The 18,680-nt window shown below is 43.0% G+C and overlaps 1 protein-coding gene across 6 annotated transcripts in view; it reads right to left on the bottom strand.

Annotated features, from left to right (window-relative positions):
- tle2b (TLE family member 2, transcriptional corepressor b) overlaps positions 1-6,953 on the bottom strand; it is a 71,136-nt gene extending 64,183 nt beyond the window's left edge. For 2 of the 6 annotated variants that reach the window (XM_019897025.1, XM_019897028.1), the window contains exon 1: positions 3,041-3,647. In XM_019897025.1, the coding sequence (XP_019752584.1) occupies positions 3,041-3,064 (24 nt within the window). In that variant the 5' untranslated portion in view covers positions 3,065-3,647. Of the gene's footprint in view, positions 1-3,040; positions 3,649-6,845 lie in introns of those variants that run through there. The other 4 variants (XM_019897027.1, XM_019897026.1, XM_019897030.1 and 1 more) reach the window with 4 other exon arrangements.
- Between the last annotated feature and the right edge of the window lie 11,727 nt (positions 6,954-18,680).

Genomic DNA, 18,680 nt, shown 5'->3' with positions numbered 1-18,680 from the left:
TGTGTGTGTGTGTGTGTGTGTGTGTGTGTGTGCGCGTGAGTGTGTGTCTTGATGCTCCTATGAAATAAAGCGTTGAGGTGTGTGTTTCAGATGTGAGGAGAGGCGCTGGTGTGTCATCACAATAAATCGGTCCGACTTCTAAGTAGAATAGCTCGTGGCAAAACACACGCAGACAACACACCAAGACAGACACTGAGGTGCAAATGGACACATAAAACATGAAAGGACAGGGCACACACACTCTTGCGGAAACACAAACATCCAGTCGAATCAATTACACGGCTGCATAGAAAATCCAAACCGTCTTCGCGATCCGCCGGGCAGTCTACAATGCAGATCTGAATCGAATAAGAAAAAGCCATCTTGCCTTTTGCCATTTCATCTTTGCAAGAAATCCTCCGTCACTTCCGCGGGGACACAGTCGCAGAAAGGAAAAGTCACGTCCATTCCGGCCGACGGGAAGTTTTTATGCAAGGAGGCATCAACTTGGAACAACAGTCCTCTGCTGTTTTACAACAGAGGTTAACTTGCAACATTTGTGTTGTCCAAATCGATTGAAATCAAAATGGATCGGATCCAAGAGCTGACTGTCAACATGGAGTCACCCGACGCTTTTGCGTAGTGCTTGTCCTCTTTAGGGTCGCGGATCTTATCTCGATCTTATCCGAGCTGACTTTAGGCAAGAGGCCGGGGTTCGTCCTCAACTCGTTGCCAGTCAATCAAGAGGGCACAATGAACTTTTTGCTCACCCTTCCAATTGTGCGCCTTGACGGTGTTTAAATGCGAATGTTCCACAGTCATTTACAGACCTTGCCTGCGTGCGCGCTTAAGCTAGAGCATTTGCATGAGACGGAACAACAGGAAATGAATATTCCAGCTGCACTCGGAGAGGAAGATTGTGTCTAAAACGAGAACCAGGATGAAATTGGGGCGTGTTCCGAATGATACGAGCGCGTTCCCAAAAAGTGACTGCATGGAGCTGAAATCCTGATCACGGTTCTTATTCCCTTCCACACAAATGCAAATTCCAAATGAAAACACGGCAACAACATGACCACATGTGTTAACGCCTTCACAGACTCAAAGCTTCTTCCAAAAAAATCAACAAACAGTGGCTGGATTTTTCTTTATAAGAGCACTCCTTTACTGCAAAACACGATCTGCAAAATGAAAGATGAAGCGGCGAAGTTTCTGGCGCCCCGTAGCTTCCTACTCGACTCTGCTTTCCTCTTCGCCTCTTATTTCGTCTACATATTGACTGATGTCGTACTTTTCCATAAGCCCCCTAGTGTTCGGAATGAAACACAACATAACTGAAAGACCAGGCGCTGCAGTTGAGTGGACTGGTTGGCAAGACCTTGAAGAAAAACATGCACTTAGCTTTTCAACGCCAGCGCAGAGACGGTGTTGGTTTAAAAACTAGTTTTACGTTTTTGAACAATATTGGACGAAAATAAGACCTGTTCATGTTCACCGCGAGAAGTATTTGTGTACTCAAATGTCATTATTTGTACTTCAGAAAATAGTATCAGTGCATCTTCAATAAAATTCATGAGCCTGGACTGAGATTTGATTCCCGTAACTCAGAACTGTGAGCCACAAGTGCTAGCCACTATTGCGCCATGCTCAGTATTCACAGCGTTTTGTGTAAAAACGCTGGAAAAACACAAAATCGAACAGTCTCATCGTGCTTTTATAACCAAGTAACCGTTTTGGGTTTTTTTTTTCTTCATGGTGTGATTTAAATTTGGTGTGCTGCGTTCTCAGCGTGAAATAAAGCCGATCATAAGGATTTTCAGCTTCACTCCTTTTGCAGTACTTATATAGCTGCGCACCCAGGGGGTCATGGACAAATAGTGTGAGCGTGGGAGTGGGGGTTAGATGGTGGACATCGGCCTGTTGGGGGTGCAACTTTATCAAAAAGTCACGTCGGCAAGCGTGAGGAGGGATGCTCCCACTCTCCCTCCTCTCATTCATTTTCATTTCTGCTATATTTCAAGAATACCCTTTTTTTTGGGGGGGGGTCATGGACAAATAGTGTGAGCGTGGGAGTGGGGGTTAGATGGTGGACATCGGCCTGTTGGGGGTGCAACTTTATCAAAAAGTCACGTCGGCAAGCGTGAGGAGGGATGCTCCCACTCTCCCTCCTCTCATTCATTTTCATTTCTGCTATATTTCAAGAATACCCTTTTTTTTGGGGGGGGGGACGGGTCTTTTACTTTCTGCCTTTGTTACTTCACTTCCTCTCTTTCAGCAGTCTTATTAACATTCTCCACGCACACGTAATTGATTCCTCATGCCTGACTCTTGTGAAATGTCATTCATAATTCTCTGTGATAGTTATGTGTGTGTGTGTGTGTGTGTGTGTGTGTGTGTGTAGTTATGTGTGTGTGTGTGTGTGTGTGTGTGTGTGTGTGTGTGTGTGTGTGTGTGTGTGTGTGTGTGTTATCTGGCAGGGAAGTCAGTCTGCGGGCTCACACAGCAAAGTGGCCACTGACCTATTTGTATCACAGACATGGAGAATGACTAATAAATCTGATTATAGCGAGCGGGCCATGAGGAGGGAAAAAAAAACTGCCACAGTGAGAGCAAGCTGTCATTCACCCCTATGGGCTTTTCCCTTTTTTTAATGTTATTATTTATTATGATGTCTGCCTGCATATTTCACCTTTATCTCACTTTGTATTTAACCTTTGTTATACCCTAGCGGCTACATTACCGTCACTGCCTGACGGCACTTGAGGGCGGGTAAGCGAAGGCTGGCACAGCAGGATTTTTCTACAAGTGACAATGGCTATGTGGGAATGTAACTGTTAATTAAATAAGCCTTTGCGTCGAGCCAAGACCACCTTCCAGTACAACGTACACACCGTAGTGAGGAGCACGTACACTTCCAAGACTCTACTCGTGCTCCAAAACAGCGGGACAACACAAAACAGAAAGTATGGTGAAGACTAAGGAGAAGGAGAGAGGTTCGCCCCCCCCAAAAAAACATTTAATCAAAAAAATGAATGAGACTAAAACATGGGGATGCACTTACCGGATGCCTGCCCTGAGGGTACATGATCCCAGGAGAGGAGAGGCTTCCAGTCCGTTTGACGGCCAGGTTAGTCCCCTGGCCCTCCACTCCTCTGCCCTCCACGGGTTCACAAAGTCCACTTCTTCTTCTTCTTCTCGCAAAGTCAATCCAATGCGGGGCTATCCAACACTGTCATGAGAACACACAAGACTTAGTTTCCACGCTCTCCTCTTATCAGTCTTCCTCCTGCTGTGATCAGTCAAGGTCCAAACAGAGTGACATGACAATTACATCCTCTCTCCTCTTCCTCCTCCTCCTCTTCTTCTTTTCCTTTTTCGTCTCCCCCTCTTGCTCCTCACGTCTCCTGGTGCCCTTTCTTCACCCGGTCGTCCACTGACAGAAACATAAACACACAGATGGATGGTCTTCCTCCTTTGTGACACGCTGCTGCAGAATGGAAGAGGAGGGATGAGGAGGACAGAGTGTGAGAGAGCTTTGTTTTTTTAATATGATTGGGGGGGTCAAAAAAAAAAAAGAGAGAGGAAAACAGGAAAGAAGAGCAGGTCAGTGGAGGATCCAGCGGGCTTTTCAGCAGCAAGCCCTAGACTGTAATATATTGTGCCTGTTGGCTTCAACACAAACAGGACAGGCTGCTAAAGCTGCTCTTAAGGTGGAACTGAACAGATAGGCGGAGGGAGAGACAGAGCGGGAGAGACGGCTCTCTTTTCAGTTATGGTCTCACACATACACACACATACACACATACATACACACGCACACAGAGCAATCAGTCATGCGCAAAGACTGATAAGGAATTGAGATTCCCAAACAAACGCTCCAACATTCAGACACCAATTCGCGTCAGTTATCACCGCGCGCGCACATGCACGCCGTTATTACTCACGTTACTCGTGGAGATAACGCCACGCACGCCTGCTCTTCACATGTAGTGACGTACATGAAATATGGAGACGGCAGTGAAAAATGACACGCGATATGCTGGACAACTGCAATCCTATTTGTCAAAGAAATGAATTGAATTAAAGTCAAACGGTCACCAGAAAAAGAAAAAAAAAATAGAGCAAGGTTCGACATTAATGATGGCCCAATGGCCCAGCGCCACAGACACTACCCAACTTCAGATGTCTAAATTCCTTTCACTTTGAACATTCTTAATTGGCATGCAAGTGTAATGTGTCTGCCGCACAACGAATGACGTGACCCAAGCCAACCGGACGGTCTGCAACTACTTTTCACAAATGGTCTAATGTCAGCAATTAGTTTTGCGAAATTTTGAATGGCAAGTGAATGTTGCAAATGTCGCAACCAATCAAAAATACCACATTGGATCACACGATCTTTAACAATATAAATTACTTTTATGCCTACATTTCAATTTCCAGGCTACCAGGCAGGGTATTTGTCAGACACACACGCATGATCGGGGGAGGGGGGGGAGTGGTCTCCAAGTGCCCACTCCACAGTGGCCAAACTTTACATCATTCAGAAGCGGAGATCTTCTTGCAGTTCTTAGCGTGTCCATCTCCTGCATGGACTCTAGTGAGTCCGCTTCCATCATGCAGTGAATTTAAAGGGAATGAGGGGAGCCTCTTCCATTGGATGGCAAATAGGTCTGCTGTATTCCTCCCACAACTGCGCAAACACCCCATTCTACCTATCCCACAGTTTGACGCCACTTTGCGCTAGACATGTGCTGCGTACAAAAATAGGGTCCTTTGACTTTCCTCTCCACACAAATTGTGATGCGGAGGGTATACCGAAATACCGATTGTCAGGTGTTTTACTATAAGGGAAGAACACCAAAGTAGCAGCAAGAAAGTGTCCCTCCAAATGAAATGTCATCCAGATCAAGTTAAGGCAGTGGCACTACGGCAGGTGTCACACATGACGTGATGAAGCTTTACACCCACACGTCGTCAAAAATCACTACCTCAAACACGGAGGGGGATTAACAACATGCCAGAAAAACCCTACACGAGTCCAGTTAAAAAGATCTGTTTTTCTATTTCTGTCCCGGCTGTTACCTCCTTTGCACACGTTATTTACAGGACGGCTCGGTAAGTCGCGTTATTTAAAGTCTTTCCATGTTGAGAGCACCAGCCTGGCCCAGACGTCTTTTGGCCCCGCTTCATAATGACTTTATCCGTCGCAGCTCTGCCTTTGAACTTGATCAAACAACCATTAATCCGGCACTGTTGAATTGGACACAGCCGTCTTGGCATGTGGGCGCAGGGTTTCCAGTAAGGCATTTGATAACAAGAGGGTCAGCCAGAGGGCAGCCCTCAAGTGTTAATTATGGTCACATACAGTACTGACGTCCCGTTATACAATACGGGACATTAACAAACTACTTCTGGGGAACGCCTCCTTGCACAGTCCGCTAAATTCAAGTTGGACTTCTTGTCTTGGTAACAGCAAAGACAATGACAAATTGCATCATTACAGTGGTATTTCGTCTTACAAGTGAAATAACATCGCTCAGTGGATTTTTTTTTTTTGTGTGTGTGTGTGTGTGTGTGTGTGTGTGTGTGTGTGTGTGTGTGTGTGTGTGTGTGTGTGTGTGTGTGTGTGTGTGTGTGTGTTGGCATTGTGGTCATTTTAAAACATTAATATCTGAAAATATCGATATATTTGAACACAAGCCGTGTAAACACAAGCGGACAGAACATACAACTATATTCCACAGGCATATATTCTTTATCCTCAGAGGAAAATGACTAATATTGCAGCTTCCTTGAGACAGTCTTCCGTGTTTAATCATCATTTGTAGATTTGTGGACGTAACGCCTTTTCAGATTTTTTAAGGATCTGTGGGAACCATGCCAAAGCATAATTTATCATTTGATTAGAATTGTGGCAACATCAGCAGTTCCAAATGCATCTATTTACAACGGTGAGATTACCCACAAGAACAGAAAGTTGACAGGTCGACTTTGTCCTCCATGTCTCGATATTCAACAAAAGACAAAGAAACAATGAGCGTATCCCTGAGAAGGACTCTGACCCACAAACCAGATACTAGATTTGCCGCTGATATCATTGAAAACAAACACGTAATTCTGGCTCAGTCTCATAGTTTGTATGGAAATTGTATCGGGCCTGCAGACTGACTTCCCTGCCAGACAAACACACCTTGTAAAACAACCGTTCTCATGGTTCTACACAACAATACACTGGAATGTAATTTAAATTATTTCATCATATTAGAATTAGATATTATTTTATGAACCCCTCATGTGATAGAGGGAAAAACCCACCAGATTCGGAATCAGCGCCAAAGGAAAATAAAAATCATTTCTAAAAGTTCAAGTGAGACCAATGGCATTTCCATTCAGTTCATTGCGGAAAGATGATTTTTAGATTCAAATGCTTTGCATTAAAAACGCGTCACGAATTAAAATGATCTCTCCAGACACAACTGTATTGTGCTGTATTCACATCTTTTTGGTCGAAAAAAAAAAAGACTTTTTAAAATGTGTCTTGCTGACGTGAACCCTAACAAAATGGCGTGTGTTCACTGAGATGGCTCAAATATGACTTAAAAATGAGAGTAAAGAGGGTCTTGATCTTAAAAACACCTGTCAAAATCACTTACCAACACGATCATTTGATGAGGGGAAACTACGTGATGTATTTGAGTACTTTGACCAAAGAGGTTCGTGGTTAATAAATTCCACATGAGACGGCGCACTCTGTTTGGAGATGGGGCGTGGGTTGTGTTCCGAGGATACTCACTAATAACACATGTAAATAACTATCGATGCACTTAGAATAGTGAGAAAAGATGACATTTAGAAAAGGTCACCTGTCATGAAGAGCACTACTCTGCCTTCCACTTCCTGATACAGCAACAACAAGCTCCAAAAAGCGCGCGAAGACTCATTTCCAGTCCTTTTACGTCTCAATTTCGCCTATTCAGATGCGGCTATCGCCTGGTTCCACCTTAAAAGCTCGGCTTGCCGGGAGTCTCTCCTTGCGCGGTGAGTGGATGAAGCTGAGCCAATCGTCTTCGCTAAGACCCCACGTTGGGTCCTGACGTTTTATCAGGCACTGACCAATGGGAGCGAGGAGACGACTGGGAACGGAAGAGGGAGGGGAGGTTTGAGGAGTCTTATGGGGATTGTGGGCATTGAAGTTCCAATTATTCTGCTCGTGCTCGCGCAAACACACACACGAACACACGAACATACAGGCACACGCACACACGAACACGCACACGCACGGAGCGAGTGAGCGCACAAAACACCCACACTTGACCGTCAGTCACGCCACGCAAACGCTCACTAAATTCCAGCGTTAATTTCAACTCCTAAAGAACACAAATAAAGCGTTTAGAAGACAAATACACCTTGCCAGTTTGTTTCATATTGACTAGATTTAAGTTAACATGTCGACTAAAGTGGAGGGAAAAGAACTCGATTTGAATCCCAGACTTGATTATGAATGTAATTATGAGTTGTATAAAACACAATGTATTAAATACATAATTTTTTTGTCATGTTACATTGTTTAACATAAAACGCGGGCCCAGTAAAAAATAAATAAATAAATAAAATAAAATTCTTAATTGTTTGCTTCCCTTCACAAGAATAGAATAAATAAATAAATAAATAAATAATAGACGTAAAAAAATAGTCACTGTGCGATTGAATGATTTATGATTAGGATTTATATTGGTGCCCATTGTTTATGTCTATTCAATGAATACAAAACAAAGAGTCAAAGTTCATTAGGACATATTTATGAGCAAGATTTTCAAGGTAAATGTGAAACATAGAGTAAGTCGGGTAATACTTTCTCGATATGTTGCAATTTATGAGAAAAAACTTTTCAGTGATGTTGAAAAAGTGCCCACACATAAATATTTATAGTTCAGTATGGAAAAAGGTCATAGCGTTTCTCGACATTAAAACACACGTGATATCAGTAAGAAAAATAAAATGGATTTTTGTAGCTCTACCATAAACAGTACGGACACCGCATGCATTGACTCCAACAAATAGCAATCAAAAAGCCATTTGTCAAGAAATGGCTTATTTGATTGGCGATCAATAAAAATAGATTACAGCTTTTGACTTCAACAATCAGCAGAACAATGTAAAATTGATCCCCGTGGCTCTCAAGGCGGCAGAAACTCTGCAATATTGTGTTATAAGCCTCCGAACCTGCAGGAGGCGCTAATATGTATTTGCTGTTACAACACAAAAGCCAGGATTGCTGCTGATTTTTTTATTGTAATCGTAAATAACTTTTCACTGTCTGGCTTATCGCGTCCGTCACTTAGCCTAAAAGTGTTGACATAATTCCGTCGGTATGTCCTGGAATGAAGGCCTGGGGTGGGGTGTTGCCTTTGCCTTCATGCCAGTGAGCAAATATGATCTTGCAACCCTGCAAGCGCAATCATTCAACGATGTGTGCTTGAGTGTGTGTGTGTGTGTGTGTGTGTTTGCTTTGCATGTGTTTTCTTTGTGTGTGTTTGTGAGATGTTTTGACACGAACATCGTATATGTGGGACATGTGCAGGAACGGCGTGCCAGAATTAGCTCCTTCCAACTTCTTTCCTGCTCCCCGGCAGCAGGAAAGAACTGTGTCACTCGTGTGTGTGTGTGTGTGTGCGTGTGTGTGTGTGTGTGTGTGTGTGTGTGTGTGTGCGTGTGTGTGTGTGTGTGTATGTGTGTGTGTGCACTAAGGTTGACATTGACATATTTTCATATTGTTTGACTCCTATGATGTTCATGTGCTGACGTATTTACTGGATTTATTATTAATGCTTTTTAGAGCTTTGATACGAGGCATCATCTGGAATGAATAAGTTTTGGCAGACATTTTTCTGGGAATATTGGTAACATCTATGCTAATTTCAGCTAGCCCGTCAATGTCGTTTCGCGTTGTATGTCAGCGTTAAATTTGAAGACTTGAGATATCCAATGTTTAATTCTCTTGTGTTGCGTACTCTGATTATGTGCGTTGCTGCGCCGTGCGGTTTAAAGTGTTAGTTGTTTGAAAGTGTTATCGTCACTGAATCACATGTGCTAATTACCATTAGCTTGTTTTGGGCGTTTCGCATTATATTATTTCAATAAGCTAGTGGACTCTTGCTCGATGAAATGAACTGATTTGGTTGAAAATGTTTGTTCTTCACCTCGAGGAAATAAACTAGAAACATAGTTTTTAGAATTTTCCAATGTTTTAACCGAACTCGAAAAGTATCATGAGCATTATAGGACGAGTGCTAACACCACATATAAAGGTAATGGAATAAGGATTTGCCTGATGCCCTCATGTGAGTCAAAAGAAGTGACAGAGACTCTTCATGCTATTAATGAGCTTTAACAAGATCCGACAGTCGGGGAAATGAGGCGAGCCGGCACAATGGCGTCGACATCACTCACTGTCCTGCCCCGGCACTCAAGAAGCTAAAGCTAAAGCAAGCTAAAGCAAGAGTGGTGGCGCCGCAGCAAGTAGCCCACTCAACTCTTGAATTTTTGCGCACTGTGAGTAATAAACATGCGTGGCACGGTAACAATGGTTAGCCCCTCCACTACCAACTTTTGTGGTTGCGAGTTCGAATCCGGACTACGGCCTTCCTGTGTTCGTGTTTCGTTCCACGGTCCAAAAACATGCATGTTAGGTTCAGTGAAGTCTCCGAATTGTCCCGAGGTGTGACTGTGAGTGCGAATGCGTGTCTATCTATACGTGCCCTGCGAGTGGCTAGCGAGTGGCTAGCGAGTAGCGACCAACCCATGTCGTGCCTCGTTTCCTGCTCGAATTCCAGCTCACCTGTGACCCCGGAGAGGAGAAGCGCAAAAAGAAAATGCATGGATGAATGATAAGAACCATTTGTCGCTGGGCAAATTCCTTCTGAAAAAGAACAAACACATTTGAATCAATCAGTTTGGAGAAGGACTAAAATTAGACGACCTCAATGCAGCAAATATTACAAAACTCATGAAAATGTCAATGTCAGTGGGCTGGATTAAAGTACGAAGGGGGCCTTTCGCCCGCTCTATGTGTAACTTTGCATATCATGTTTAATTTACCAAGTCATTTTGTAAACCACATTAAATGTGAGCGCACATGGAGATAGAAGTGCACATTTGTATCCATGTGTGTACGGTATGCAAATAATTGTGTGAGCACACAACGTATATACCAGTTATATCACGTCATGTGTATACCAAGTACTAGCGTAGCGTCTAAGTGTGAATTACGTGCATGTCACTGTGTGTGTGTGTGTGTGTGTGTGTGTGTGTGTGTGTGTGTGTGTGTGTGTGTGTGTGTGTGTGTGTCCGGGCTGGAGTATGCAAAGTGGTTATCAGCCAACTTGGCACAAGGCAGTTGTGCAACTAATTGGAAGTGAGGCAGGCTGCAGAGAATGCACTCGCTGCTTGTGAGTGAGCTCCACGTGCGCGCGCACACACACGCACTGACACACACATTCACAATACAAAAATACATCAGCCTTTCCCCCTTCAATCAATAGTGTTTTTCCACATAGTGGAAAAAAACGACAATAGAAGCTCTGAGGTCAGACATAATTATGCTGGTTGATGGCTATGACTGGGGTCTGGGGTCTAGGTTGACTAATATTGCTAGTTTTGGCTCCTATGTTGACTTGACGGTTTCGATTTTGGTTTCAGGCTGATTTGGACATTTCGGGCTAAGTGCTACATTCATCGAGTTGTCTTGGTGAAGGTCCTAGGCTGACTGGAATTCTTAGTACAGAGTGCTAGTTCGATGTGCGAGGCTAGGCTTCAGATTGGGCTGATTTGGAAGCTGCAGGCGTTTTTTTAAGTGATGGGGCAGAACTCCACTGCACACTCCCATTTCTGGTTTTAGGTGAGTGAGCCAACCGGCCACCAACAACTCCAAAAAAACAATAATAACATACCGTATATATGGTACAACATACACGTTGTGTTTTACAACAATACTTAACCATATTCCCAATTCCATATGCAACAATGGATGAAATGGTTACGGTTAGTTTTTTGGAAGGATCGGTCCAGGCCTTAATGTCCGTTTGAAGACACCCAGTAAATGAATGCATTATGTAAGTGTAATTCTGTAGCAGCAAGGTTTCTTACAAGCAGGTGGACAGAAAGAGGATGCGAGAGAGGTGAGAGCACCGGAAACAGAGCAGATGCGTGTGTGCGTGTGAGGAATAATGCCCAGAACATGCATGGCATGAGTTTGTACAGTGTCGGTGTGTGTGTGTGTGTGTGTGTGTGTGTGTGTGTGTGTGTGTGTGTGTGTGTGTGTGTGTGTGTGTGTGTGTGTGTGTGTGTTGGCCTAGGTGCAGATGGCGGATGTCAGTGTTGAAAAATTCATGATGCCATGTTTGGGGGACTCCTCAGGGGATATGTTGATGTTAGCGAGGGCACACATACAAACACACACACACTCACACGCATGGGCAGACACTCCTCTAAGGTGTGTGTTGATAATATGGGATGCTACAGAAAAAGCACAGATGCCAAATGCAGAGATATCCATTATGGCTTGTGTTGCTTTTATTGTATTTTTAGGGAAAACCAATCCATGAACTGGACTCAGTGCAGTCAGTGCGGTTTCAGTGCCACACTGTGACAGTGTGAAGGGTGGTCTCGGTGAGTGACGGCATGGATGCATTCACACTTACTAAGAATTTAGAGTATCCAAAGAACCTAACATGCATGTTTTCAGAATATGGAAGGAAACCGGAATAGCTGGAGAAAACCCATGGAAGCACAGGGAGAAAATTGTACGCTGGATGGATGGAAGGGTGGATGGCAAGACTTTTTTTTCTGAAACAGAATTGAAATCAGCTGGGTTCAGTTCCTGCATAGTGACACTGTGAATGTGAATACTTGTCTGTCTCGCTCCATCTGCCTGCTGATTTAGTGGCGACCATTCCACTGTATGGTTGACTAGTCAAGCGCAGGGCGCGCGCACACACATACACACACACACACACACACACACACACACACACACACACACACACACACACACACACACTTGATGACAATGCTCGCTCAATGTTACTTCTGCATTGCCGTCACAGAGGACGTGTCATCAAAAATATGAAGACGTGCATTTTAAACTACGGTGGCAGTCATAATAAAAATTGAATTCAGGCCAGACTAAAAATGTGCTACATTGTTTTCCCCATCACGTGCACTAAGAGTCTCCCATGAGTCACCACATTCATCATTTTGGGGTGTTGATGACTGACCAGCTTTCTGCACGTCGCAATTACGGGATGATAAATGATGCTGGGTGCTACATCGCAGTATTGAGGCAGCGGGGAGCGCCTCAGTTACAACGGCAGATGGACAAGCAAGCAAGGAGGGACTAGTGGGGACCCAGTGGGAGCCGGCCGAATGAGAACCACAAAATACCGCACATGGACACCTCCATGGAGGGAGATGGATCAAGTTGCTGGATCGGAGCATTCCATTAAAATAAATAAGTAAGTAAGTAAACAGGTACGAACTGCAATTACTGGATTTTCTCAATTCAAAATCTCTCGCCCAATACTGTATTTTCGCAAGTGTTGGCCATCCCGCGTAAACACATCAGGCCTGAATTAAGTCGCCAGTTGCGTCACCCGCTTAAAGGAAATGGAAAATTGGCTAGTTCATGTCCGCTGTACTTGCGTGTCGAGAAGTGCCTTGAGATACAAGTTCAATTTGTTCCATGACCATTGAAATGAATGGAAATGCCATTAATCTGTTCCAGCCTCACCCCCCCCCCCAAAAGAAAACCACACCATGAAGATTTTTTTTTTTGTCACAATGCATGAATTGAACCGCCATTGTGTTGCTCTTTCTGCTATGCCAGCCTTGGTCACCTGGGGGCAGTATGAGATAGAAAGAGATATACCGTTACTTCTCTCAGCTCATCAGTCCAGCATTTGTTGTTCTTCGCAGAGGATAAGGAATATATGTGACTGGCAGTAACTCCAAGAAGATTGTTCTGTTTTCAGTGCTGTCTTTTGGGGTCAATAAAAGAATAAGCAAGTTATTAAGAAAAAAAAAAGTCGGATTATAGCTATTGCGTCCAGTTAGCCAGAGGTGTTTTCACACTTGGGCTCACGTTGATGGATGAAGGTCGTACAGCGTGTGTATGAATTAGTGATGAGGATCGTGATGATGAAACATCAACAGCCCAGCCGGTAGCCTGAATATCGCAAAGGAGGCAGGCTGTCATCTTCAGAAGCTTTCTTGGTCAGGCCTGACCTTGTCGTGAACTTGTCAACCCTCAGCACTACTCCACCAATGTGTGCACCCGTGACACGTTACTTTTAGCAATCCAAGTCCACAGACGGCTTCTTCTTGATTTGTTTTGACACTCGGCACCAATTTGAAAGCACACTTTACATACCGATGGGATTTATTGGCTCATTATGCAAGGTTATTTTGAAAGTCTTGTACACGGGATTCAGCAGTACGGTGTGCAAAGTTTAGCGTGTCTGCCTGACACCTTTGGGGTTCTGTGTTCAAATCGTGGCCTTGGCCTTGCTGTGTGGCATTTGCGTGTTCTTCTCGTGCTTTTCTGGGTTTTCGCTGGGTATTGCAGCTTCCTCCAAATAAATAAAAATAGCAATCTTTGAAATATTACAAAGCTTTTTCCATGAAAAATTTGTCTTATCTTCTGAAAAAAGAATTTTCATTTGTAAAAATGCATTTTATTTATTTATATTTTAACCTTCGAAAAACTAATCTTTATGAGGGAAAAAGACTATCTTGAAAACAATTATTTTGGAAAAGTTTTTGTTTTTAATCTTGAAAAGATACTTAAAGAATAGACACATTTTCTAAAGAATATTAATAATAACAAAAAAAATTTAAGTTGAAAAAAGAAGGCTTTCTGTTCTGAAAAAAATAAGACCAATCTGGTCAAATATGAAAAAAATACTTTTTCATCTTAAAAATGAATTGACAAAATAAAACCTTTTAATCCCATGAAAAAAGGCGATCTTGAAAAAAATCTGACTGGTTAAAAAAAAAAAAAAAAGTCAAGTCAAAAATTGAGGCTGCATACATCATATTGTAAAAAAAATGTAGATTTGCCTTGCCCTTTAACATAAAAAAATGTTTAAAAACTGTCTTAAAAATGTCTTTATCTTGAAAAATTAGTATTTTCAATTTGTGTTAAAAAAACGACTTTTTAATCTTGTAAAGTAAACATGCTTACAGTAAGTTTAAAAAAAAAAAAAAAAAAAAAAAAGGACTTACCTTAATCAAATACGATGGCGACCAGTCCAGGGTGTACCCCACCTCTTGTCACAAAGTCAGATGGTGTTGGCTCCAGCTCACCATTATGAGGACAAGTGCTTTCAAAGGATGGATGGATAGATGGATGGATGTACACTGTCTCCATAACTACTGTTCCATGCCTTATGCAAATGGAGATGGAGACACGCCAGGGAAAGAGGGATGGGAAGACAGAAAGATCTCAGAAAAGACAGGCCGACGGTTACAAGGAGGGGATAAAAAGGTGAAAATGGGAGGAGGGCAAGAGTGAGAAAGAGAAGATGAGGAAGAGGGTCACTTGAGGAGAGGAGAAAAGGACATGCCGAGAGTGCGTGCGTGAGCTCTCACTGCTTCCTGCTGCTGCAGAGAAGCAGCTGCCACACGCGCGGACGCGCACACGCACAAGCACGGAGCTATGGGGAGATGTACGGAGAGCACAGACTGGGAGATTAGAAAAGCAGGCCAATAGGACGCTTTCCCATGATGCATTTGTGGGAGCATCCGCATTAGACGAGCTGTGTCAACACTCACTGCTGCTCCAGCTGAGGCCGGCACGCACACACACACGCACACGCACACACACACACACACACACACACACACACACACACACACACACACACACGGACTAATAAGGAGCTCATCCTAGCATTTTCCTGGTGTGGACCAGATAAAAAGGCCACGCATGCAGTGACACTGTGACAGCGCAGATGTCAAGGTTTGTGCCACACCATATATAAAGACATGCACACAGACACGCACACGCACACACACACAACAATTAGATACTCATCCAAGCATACTTCTGGTGTGGATCAGATGAAATGCAAAAGCAAATGTCCACACTGTAAAAGTGTAAATGTAAAGAATTGGGCCACACTTAGATAGAAATACAAGTTCGGACACACACACACACACACACACACACACACACACACACACACACTCACACACACACACACACACACACACACGCACGCACGCACACACGTATTCTAACATGATGAAAGTCTTAAATGTCCACATATAGACAAATGTCCATACATTAAAAGAGTAAAGGGCTGCACTAGACACAAAGACAAGAACACATGTACACACATACAGGTATTATAAGGGATGACGACAGATGGCCTCAAATGCATCGGCAGGAACATTTTAAGGTTAAAATAAATAAATAAAAACACAGAGGGAATCTTTGATGTGACAAAGATGAATCATGTACGAGTGAAGGAGCGAGGGAGTGTCACGCTGTCAGGAAAGAAAGAAAGAAGGAAAGTACAAGACGTCACGCTGAGATGGATGGATGATGGAAGAAGGATGGACGGAGGGATGAAGGGGATGAGAGTGACACGCTCCCGACGAGGGGAGGAAAATCACACAGCGTGGTGGTAGACCAAGAGAGAGATTGACGATGGAAGGATGGACGGAAAAATGGAGCGGGGCCCGGTAATCAAGGAAAGCGAGAGGATGGAGGGATGGAGGACGAGCGCGTTCTCAATGAGTCAATCATGATTAATCAGCACGCTTCTCTCTCGCTCTGCTTCTCATTGTGCACTAAATCATGTACATTCATTTTTCGCTCTTTTTGGTTTCATCAAATAATGGCAATGAAACAGACATCGAAACGGGCTGATCAGACATGAAGAAGCAGCAAGTGGTTAATTAGTTGCTGCTTATTTGAGGACACTCACTTCCGGGTAAATGTCAACAATTGGATGTTTGCGCCCTGGTTCCGTCGACTGAGTGTGACAGCAGCAAGTAAAAGAAGTTGGAAAGGCGTAAGAATGAAGATGTAATGATCATATGATGAGAATAGTTATAATTAGTCTTTTTTTTTTTTTTTTTTTTAAGTAAGTATTTCTGGTAAATCTAAGATAAAAGGTCATCTATTTTAAAGACTAAATCTTTCATTTTTTCATTAGTATAGTTAAAATAAAGTCATATGAGGTTTGTTTTTGTTTTTTTTAGGACAACAGTCAAAAGATAGAACATGGTGATTTTCCAAAATGAAAAATTCAATTCTTTTTTTTAAATAAGATATAATGCTATACATTTTGTCTTATTTTTTTTCCAAATTAAAAAAAGTTATATTATGAGAATGTTTTTTTTTTCTTTTCAAAACGATATATTTTCTGAGAGGAATAGTACACTTTTTCTAGTTAAAAAGATACATTATACTTGGTAAAAACAGCAAAATCATACTTTTCAGCATAAAGTTGTAATATGAGAATAATGTTAATTTTTTCCAGGTGAATAATAGATTGTCAACTTTTTATCCAAGACAAAAAGTGGTATTTTTGTTCTTGAATATATAAAGTGTTAAAAAGGCACATATGGTCAAGATAAACATGTCTTTTTCGAGATAAAAAGTCACGTTTTCAAGATCCAAGTTAAAAAAAAAAGACTATGTTGTTTTGTTTCAAGCTAACAGTAACGATAAAAAAAAGTTGAAAATTTTTGAGACAAAAAGTGGCATTCTTCTCGAATTTCCGCCTCTAGGACCCCCCCTGTGGTGTGTAAACCCCCCAAAAAGTGCAGGTTGAGACTGTATTGTAAAAGGGTAAATCTAAATTAATCTAAATCTAAACACTGCGTGAGCATCACAAGCAGGTGTAAACGGGTCAAAGTTGGTGCAGTCACACGTAGCTGAGAAGAGGTGTCAAGCCGAGGGAACAGCAGTTTTGTGTGATCGTGTGTGACAATGCTTTACCTTGGACGATGCTCGACGTGAAACAACAGCTCCTCCTTGTGGGCGTAAAGGGAACAACAAGCACCTCGGGCTCTAGTGGACTGCACTCATATTTCCTGTATAAAACACCTGTTAAACAGTCTTGGCATTTCAGACTATCAATAACGCGTTTGTCATCACCAGGCCGTGTCTATATTTTTTTTTGAGAATTCATATCTTTCAAAGACAATTTTTCAAGATGAAAAGTGATATATGTCTCCTTCACCCACACTGCTCCATGGTACACCCCCAAACTCCGCCTCTAATGAAAATCAGGAAACGACTCAACCAACAAAACCGGACTCCCGGTTCACACTGCATCATACAAGGTCCACAATTCAGCAATAGAAAGACGCCCTCAACGCTGCACGCTCCACTTACGACTCCAGCCTCATCCAGTCCCAACTCCCACAACACCAAGACCCTCTTCTCCACAATAAATAAGGTCCTGAAACCCATGGACAACGCGTCCCACTCCTTCTCACCGAACAAATGTAACTCCTTTTCTATCATTCAGGCAAAAATTGACACCATCTACAACCAACTGGCCATTCCACTTCCTCCGCCCCCAACCTAAAATCTGTCACTTGTCCACTAACCGAACAGTCGCTCACCCAGATCACCCCCTCTGAACTTGGTACATTACTCTCTGGCATAAAGACCACCACCTGTACCCTTGACGCTATTGCCTGTTACACCTGTCCTTAAAAAACACGGCTTCAACCCCGAAATTCAACATAACTATCGTCCCAAAAATACTTGCACGAATTGGTCACCTCACAACTCGACACCCACCTCGACTCCAATAACCTTTACGAACCATTTCAAACCGGCTTCAGATCCCATCGTAGCACAGAAACGGCCCTTCTCAGAGTCACCAACGACCTCCTCCTCTCCTCTGACACCCACTCATTCGAGCATTCTCATCTTACTTGACCTCAGTGCCGCTTTTGAGGCCATAAATCACTCCATCCTCCTCACCCGTCTTGAGTCCTCCCATAACATCACGGGCACTGCTCTCTCCTGATTAAAATCATAGCTCACCGACCGCCACCAGTCCATCTGCATGAATAAATTTCAGTTCAACACAGCCGCCTAGGTGTCCTCCAAGGCTCAGTGCTTAGCCCCTTCCTTTTTATCCTTTACATGCTTCCCTTTGGTCACATCATACGCCACCACGGTCTCAAATTTCCACGGCCACGTCGATGACACCCGGCTCTACGTCTACAGCAAATACATCACTGCTGCCACTCAATAAAAATTGAATGCAAACCAACCCAACATGTTAAATGTTTATGTTCGCAGCACTTTGTTGTAGTGAAAGAAGAGTGTGCGCGAGGCCAATTATGATTTGATTGACTTTATTTGTAAGGCACCAGAAGTCCTTCCTTACTGCACAACATTTCATATTATTTCACATAAATGTCTGCGGTACTTTTGATAGTTTCCTTTTTTTTCCCCGTTGTTGTTTGAATGTAGGTGGGATGGAGGACACAAAACATTTTCACTTTTAGGTTTTACATCATAGTATTAAAAAAAAAAAACAAAGAAAAAAGACCTTACAATGCTTACAATGCTTCACGCTATGAGCTAGCAAGTCACTGGATGAGAGGAGGGAAAGGAAAAGAGGGCAAAGGTCACCCACCCCAAACAGCAACAACCATCCAGAATA

The sequence above is a fragment of the Hippocampus comes genome, unplaced genomic scaffold (assembly GCF_001891065.2).
Source record: "Hippocampus comes isolate QL1 unplaced genomic scaffold, H_comes_QL1_v1.1 scaffold22, whole genome shotgun sequence".
In the NCBI taxonomy this organism is placed as follows: Eukaryota; Metazoa; Chordata; class Actinopteri; order Syngnathiformes; family Syngnathidae; genus Hippocampus; species Hippocampus comes.
Note: the sequence above shows the minus strand (reverse complement) of the source record. Positions and strands in the feature narration are given on the sequence as shown.